General features: G+C 33.0%; 1 protein-coding gene across 1 annotated transcript; it reads left to right on the top strand.

The window, feature by feature from the left end:
• The first annotated feature begins 2,602 nt into the window (after nucleotides 1-2,602).
• Nucleotides 2,603-6,093, top strand: LOC105635645 (microsomal glutathione s-transferase). The gene is made up of 3 exons (XM_012218723.4): nucleotides 2,603-2,911; nucleotides 3,013-3,185; nucleotides 5,799-6,093. The coding sequence occupies exons 1-3, from the start codon at nucleotides 2,720-2,722 to the stop codon at nucleotides 5,872-5,874; spliced, it is 441 nt and encodes a 146-aa protein (XP_012074113.1). The 5' UTR covers nucleotides 2,603-2,719; the 3' UTR covers nucleotides 5,875-6,093.
• The last annotated feature ends 695 nt before the right edge of the window (nucleotides 6,094-6,788 follow it).

Here is a 6,788-nt window from a genome sequence, read left to right as displayed (position 1 = left end):
TATTGTGACAAAATAAGTTGTCTGAATGGTCAAAATGGTTGATTAACCATTGTAAAAGCTTGGGTTGGACCCAAATGTTCCAGTAGTAACTCAACCTGTGAAGTTCAAAGGATGAGAGTGTATATCAGTCCTCCCAAGTGAGACTACGGAACAATACTTCAAACATTGGCACCAAGGACCGATCTATGAAGAAATGAGAAGAAATGGAGTGTTTTGGGGCAGTTTCTGAGTTAAAGTTGTGCTTGGTTGAGAGAAATGAGCCTTTGAAGCAAATTTATGGGTTATAGGCTTTTATAGCAAAGTTAAAGGACAAAGTTGACAATTGTCTGCCACTACAGTTGTAGTTGCACACGGCACATATAGTGGCGCCAACTACAACAGTAGTGGTGCATGCCACTTCAACTCAGACAACAGTAAGTTTCTGATTTTTGCTATATTTCATTTCACAAACTCACAAGCAACCTGTATAATGTCTATAAAGCAAGTGCACATGATATAAACTCAGAAGTAATAAATAATTCAACGATTGTTGTTGTATAAATGAAAGTTCACGAATTTCTTTACAAAAAATAATGTTCCCTGAAATTAGGTCCTACCTAAACAAAAAAAAAAAAAAAGAAAAAAAAAAGAAAAAGAATAATAAAAGAGGAGAAGCAAGGACGAGCAGCCGCCTCAAGACATCTACGAGGCCTTCTCCTCAGAGTTATCACTATCAACCTTATCAGCCTCTCCAATCACGACTGATTTGCGTCCGGCTCCTCGACCAGTCCTCCCACCTTGCTGGAACTCCTGACCTCGACTCCCTGGAGGCGCCATACTAGCTCTCTGCATGCATTCAGATTCATCAGTACTGCATATCATGCATACACAACGTACATGTTGCATTCTCTTGTCTATTTTCTGATACTTACAGATATATGCTCATTCGAGAGCCTCGCCACAGCAAGCTTGAGTCATGCAGCCTCTATAGCTGGCACACCTTGTTGTAGTTTTTAATTGACACCTACACAATAAAATAAGGGTAGCTGATAAGAATGGGAAATAATAAAAGAGAAAATGTTAATGTCAATGGAAACTAGATTGGAAAAGCTGATAAGAATGGGAAATAACAAAAGAGAAGAACATACAGCTGGCACACCTCGTTGTAGTCTTTATAATGTGGTTTTGAAGGCAAGGTTAATGCCAATGGAAACTAGATTGGAAAAAGATTTCCAACGGTACATGACAGGCCAAAATCGGAGTTGAAACAACTTCGAACCGGCCGAATAAGCCAAACCAGTCAACCTAGCCGGTCAAAATAATTTTCCTTAAAGATTTATATTCTTATCATATTTAATATGTACCATATATCCAATTAAAATTAAATTATCTTTATTTTTTCAAACTAATAAAATTAAAATCCTCAAAGATATTATATTTTATCATATTTAATCTATATAATATAATTTTTTAGTTTATTCAATATAATTTAGATTTAAATAGAAAAATAATTATAACCAATCAAAATTAAATTACTTTTATTCTTAGATAATAAAATTAAAATCTTTAATGATACTAATGATTGGTGAATAAATTAGAACTATAAAAATAACACCCATCAAATCACTTATTGGTTTGCCAAAGAAATGCAAATAAATTTAATGAAAATCGCTTAGATCTTTCCGATATTTTTGTGTACATAAAGGATGATTCATGAATGTATTAACTTTTTTAGTTTTATTTGGATGCTGAGAAAATGAAGAAAATGTCAAGCAGTCGCGAACTGTATTAGCGTTCATGGTGGTTTCACTAAAGGGAGGTGTCCATAGAAATCGAAGGAGGGAAAATGTCAAGGAGGTTATTTTGAGCTGATCGAAACTCATCCCACAACCTGAGGCCATTAGAAATAGTGTACATCATGGGAAAGTTGAAGCTATTACGGTGACGAAGCATTCAAGCGCCGATATCTCGCATACAATGCCTAATTTGCACAATCCGAGGCCAAAATAAAAGCTTCCCTCATCGAGTATTAGGGTCTAGAGTCAAAGAGAATTAGTTTCCATGGAGTTTTGATCGAGAAACAGGAAGGAATGGTGGAGAGAGTATTAGCGTCGAAGGGAGAAGAAGATGGGGAGGGAAATGTGTTTTCTCTCTTTTGATCCCATTGGTTATACCATGGTTTGGTCTAATTTGAAGGTTGGGTTGATCCGATTAGGATTCTAGAAGGTTTTTTTTGATTTTTCAATAACAATTTAAATTGATTTTTGAGTTTTCTTTTGATTTGATCACGTATTTGTGCGAAGTGGATTTAGTTGCATCCACATTAGCTTCCAGCTATTTAAGAAGGACACCATATTTGTTGATTTAACATTTCGACAATTAAATTGGTGAAAGCCACTTAATTGCAAATTTTTTAAAATATAGGCACTCTTATCAAAATAGCGAAAAAAAACACAAAATTAAAATATCAAAGTTATCATTTTCCCAAGGTTATATAAGGTTTTAATTTGCCGGTTCATTTAACTCAAACTGCCAGTTTATTTACGGCTGTCCGGCTGTCCGGCTGCCTCCAAGAGAAAGCCAAAAATACAAATCGATATTAAAATATTAGCTGCAACGTGAAAACAAACGGCTATTTATACAAAGCTGTAACATCCTCTCGAATCTTCTCTCAGCACTACAAGAGAAAAGGAATTAGGTTCTTGTGCAAGTCTTCTGAAGGAACAGAAAAGAAAAAAAAATGGCTGGAATAGAAATGATATTTCCAAGAGAGTATGGGTACGTTGCTCTGGTTCTTGTAGCCTATTGCTTTCTCAATTTCTGGATGTCTATTCAGGTGGGTAAGGCTAGAAGGAAGTACAAGGTGTCATATCCAACTCTTTACGCTATAGAATCTGAAAACAAAGATGCTAAGCTCTTCAATTGCGTCCAGGTCTGCCTTTCCCTTTCCTTTTCCTACTTCTGTTTTGTATTTTAAATGTGAAAATGTTGATAGGATTTCTTTGTTTGATAATTTAAAATTTGTATGTGCAGAGAGGGCACCAGAACTCGCTAGAGATGATGCCCATTTTCTTTACAATGATGATTTTAGGAGGGTTAAGGCATCCTTGTGTGTGTGGTTCTCTTGGATTTCTGTATACCATTACTCGTTACTTCTATTTCACTGGCTATGCCACCGGAGATCCCCAGAAACGGCTAACCATCGGGTTGGTTCATTTTTCCCTATTCTCTTTTTATAGTTAATTTGCTGCTTGGTAATTTGAATTTATTAATAAAATATACAGATCACATATGCTAATTTAGGTTTTTAATCGCTTGGCTTTCGAAATTGAAATATGAGCCTGGTTTGTTTGGTTTAATAATTTTTTAATTGACTGTTTCTTAAAAGAAATTAAATGTAATGAACTAAATTTTTAAACTTAATGATAAAGACTAAATTTCTATTTTTTAATTTTTATTTTTGTTATTGACTGTTTCTTCAGCCTGAACTAACAGTACTTGAACCTCTGTTTGGCTATATATATATATATTTCTTTTCTTTTGGTTTACATTCATATTATGAAAAGGTCAAATCAAACTATTAATCATTAATCAAAGTAAACTGTAGTTCAATGATTTCTGTACTTTTCCTTGAGTATTTGAATTTATAAATAGGATGGTAGTTCGGTTTCAAAACAGAAGAGAAAAAACTAGGATGGTAGTTAAGGCTGCTATAATTAACCAAGCTGCTTTTGAATGGCTCAGGGACTTAGCTTGATGAGCGTTTGTTCATAAACAAGCTGCTCACAGTGTTAATCTTAAGGCTTGTTTATAAATGAGTCAAGCTTGAATAGCATTAATCTTACTTATTTAGGTTGATGAGCAATTCTTTAAGCTTGTAGGATATGTATATAAATAGGTTCATTTTTGGGCTTACCGATTGGCTTGATTAATATACTAGTTTTAGATCATTTAGCCATAAACAATGTAAAATGAAGTGTTCCAATGGTTCTTTTACCATGCTTCTTTAACTTACAGTTAAATTTGGATGTTTGTGAACAACTTTAAGTATTGGCTTGATAAGAGCTTTGTTTAAATGAGCCAAACTTGAGCTAGACTAGGCTTTGTCAGTTTCATTAAATGACTAAATCTCAAGGTTGATTTTTAAGCTTATTTAGTAAATGAGCTAACTTTATACATCAAAAGCTCAATTAAGTTCGTTTTAAAGCCTTAATGGCAGCTGGGTGTGGATTTGCATGAACACGCTGAGATATCTCTACCCTTTTCTTTCTCCCATGGGAGTCAATATGGAAAAGATCCATCGCCATTAGGGAAAGGGAAAATAAAATCCTTGGTTTTGAAAATCTAATAAAGAGAAAAGTTTGCTTCATTGTTACAAGAAAATTAATTCATTTCTTGTTCATTGTATATGGACTCTTTGAAGGTTTCTACTGAGTTAGTGACAAGATTAACATTCGAATCTACATGGACATAAACTATAACCAGGGTTATAGCTTCATCTTTGTCCTCAACATTATTCCTGCTGAAGCAGTGGAGGTGTTCATGATATGATTCTTCAGTCTGAACCATAGACAACCAAATTGTATCAACAATTTGGTTTAATTTACTAGGATTTAATTCTTTGGTTTCTTCTCTTATACTCAGTAGCCAAACCCGAACATTAGTGAAAAGTAAACTACTCCCTCAATCCCAAAAAGTTAGTCTATCTTTTTTTTTTTTTTTTTTCATTTGTCCCAAAATATAGTCCACTTTCTTTTTTTCCATTATAGTTAATCTTTAAATTGTCTATTATACCCTTATTAAATTTTATCTTATTTTACCCTCATTATTTTTATTTATTATTCAAATATAATAATATCTCATGTGTTATTTAAGATGCGCATAATAGAAAAATTATATGAATAAAATTGTCCTTTAACCATAATAATTGTTATTTCTTAATTTGTATGAAAATAGAAAGTGGACTATCTTTTCGAGACAGAGGAAGTATATTTTATTTATTTAAACCATTAATCAAGGAAAGGTGTAGATTGATTTTCGGGCTTCTCTAATAAATTATCTGGATTAGCTCAGCTCAACTTGTTTAGGACATTTGTGGCAATTGGTGGGAACTTCTTAGAACAGGATGAGGAATTATGGGAAATTCCTATCACGTAGAGACTTTAGGTTACAGCTCTAGATCATCCACCATGCATCTTTTAGAGAGACAAATTATGTGTTTGTATATGGAGATTTGTTCTTTCATTATGTAACTTGTGTTTGTCATCTGATCTTTAGTTAATTGGCATTTATATTTGTATAATTGAAAATATAAAATTAAAAAAGGCTATATAAAGAAATCTGTAGTTTGATCCTATTTTAAATATTTTTATAGTAATCACAATCTGTAATCAAAATGAAATCTCACATTTCTTTTAATACCAAAATAATAGTAATAACTGTATCAATCAAATAGCCATTGGGAACTAACTTTAAAAAAAAAAATTTATATATACTTTATTAGCTGGAACTCTAATTGCAGTTTTGGATGGTACCATACTATTTATGTTCCACTGATGGAGGATGTGAGAGTGAGGCTGTTTGGATCTCAAAAATAGACTTTATATAATATATGTTGATTTGTAGTGGATTTCATAAGCTTTTCATCATTCAAAACAAGAATATTTTAGGCTTGCGATTGATATTGTATACTTAATTTAACTAACAAATTATCTAGCTACTTGATTAATAATGCTAATGCAGAGAGGTTCTTGTGATATTTCTTAATCGTTTCTCCTTTTATGCTAGTTGATTGGTGAATCTACATTCTTTATGTGCAGGAAATATGGGTTCTTGGCTTTGTTTGCCCTTATGATATGCACTATCTCATTTGGCGTCAGTCTTCTTCGAGGATAGTTTTTGGTTTCGGACATGAACTTTGGCTTACATTCATCTACTGTTTCTCTCTTTTTATTTGAATGGTGCTGATATGTTTTGAGCAAGTGTGAAGCCTTTTTCGAATACATCCATGCAAACGCATGCTCAATGTAAAACACTTTCTTCGTTTTTGCAGAACTAAGATGCATATTGTTGGACATGGATTTTAAAAATATTAATCTTAGATGCTTTCTCAAATTAATTTTGTTGCTAATGCTATTCCAAAGCTTTATGGATTATTAGTTCTTGGCACATTGTAGTATTGGTGCTTAGTTGCTTGGTTTGCTACAATTCTTGGATTCATATTACCATCCTTTGGCTTTCAAAAATAATAAAAAGCACTACCTGGGATGTAGAATCTTCTGTTTAAATAGTGGGTTCTACTGATCCATTTTCTAGTTGCAGCTTTCCAAGAAATTGTTGAATATGGGAATTTGATCCTTTTTCTACCTTTTTTTTTTTTTTTCTGTATCTGAGTTGGAAATGTGTGCTTTGAAATGTTATACTCTATATCTTGTGCACTCATCATGGATGAACGCAACTGGTATTGCTGTTACCTGACCTAGGCTCAACTACCATAATGATCGTCATGAACGTACTTTTTTTTTTTTTTTTTTTTTCTATTTTGGTATTTAAAGGAAAACCACTAACAATAGAGTGCTTAAATTTTTAAAAGATTGTAATTGGGTGTCTAGGATTGAGCTAGCTATGATTGTATAATTGCAGGACTTGATTTTTTAACACATGGCAGCTAATGTGAAAAAAAAAAACTCTAAAATTGCCAAATAAGCCAAATCTATGCTAGGAAATCTCATTTTTAACCTTCATATATTATTGTCCATTAACCCAATCCCATCAAGCGATTCTCAAGTCTCAATCATCCATCCATCATC

This window comes from Jatropha curcas, chromosome 4 (genome assembly GCF_041381405.1).
Source record: "Jatropha curcas cultivar XTBG-Jc1 chromosome 4, XTBG_Jcur_1.0, whole genome shotgun sequence".
Taxonomy (NCBI): Eukaryota; Viridiplantae; Streptophyta; class Magnoliopsida; order Malpighiales; family Euphorbiaceae; genus Jatropha; species Jatropha curcas.
The sequence above is the reverse complement of the archived record's forward strand: the minus strand, read 5'-3'. Positions and strand labels throughout refer to the sequence as shown.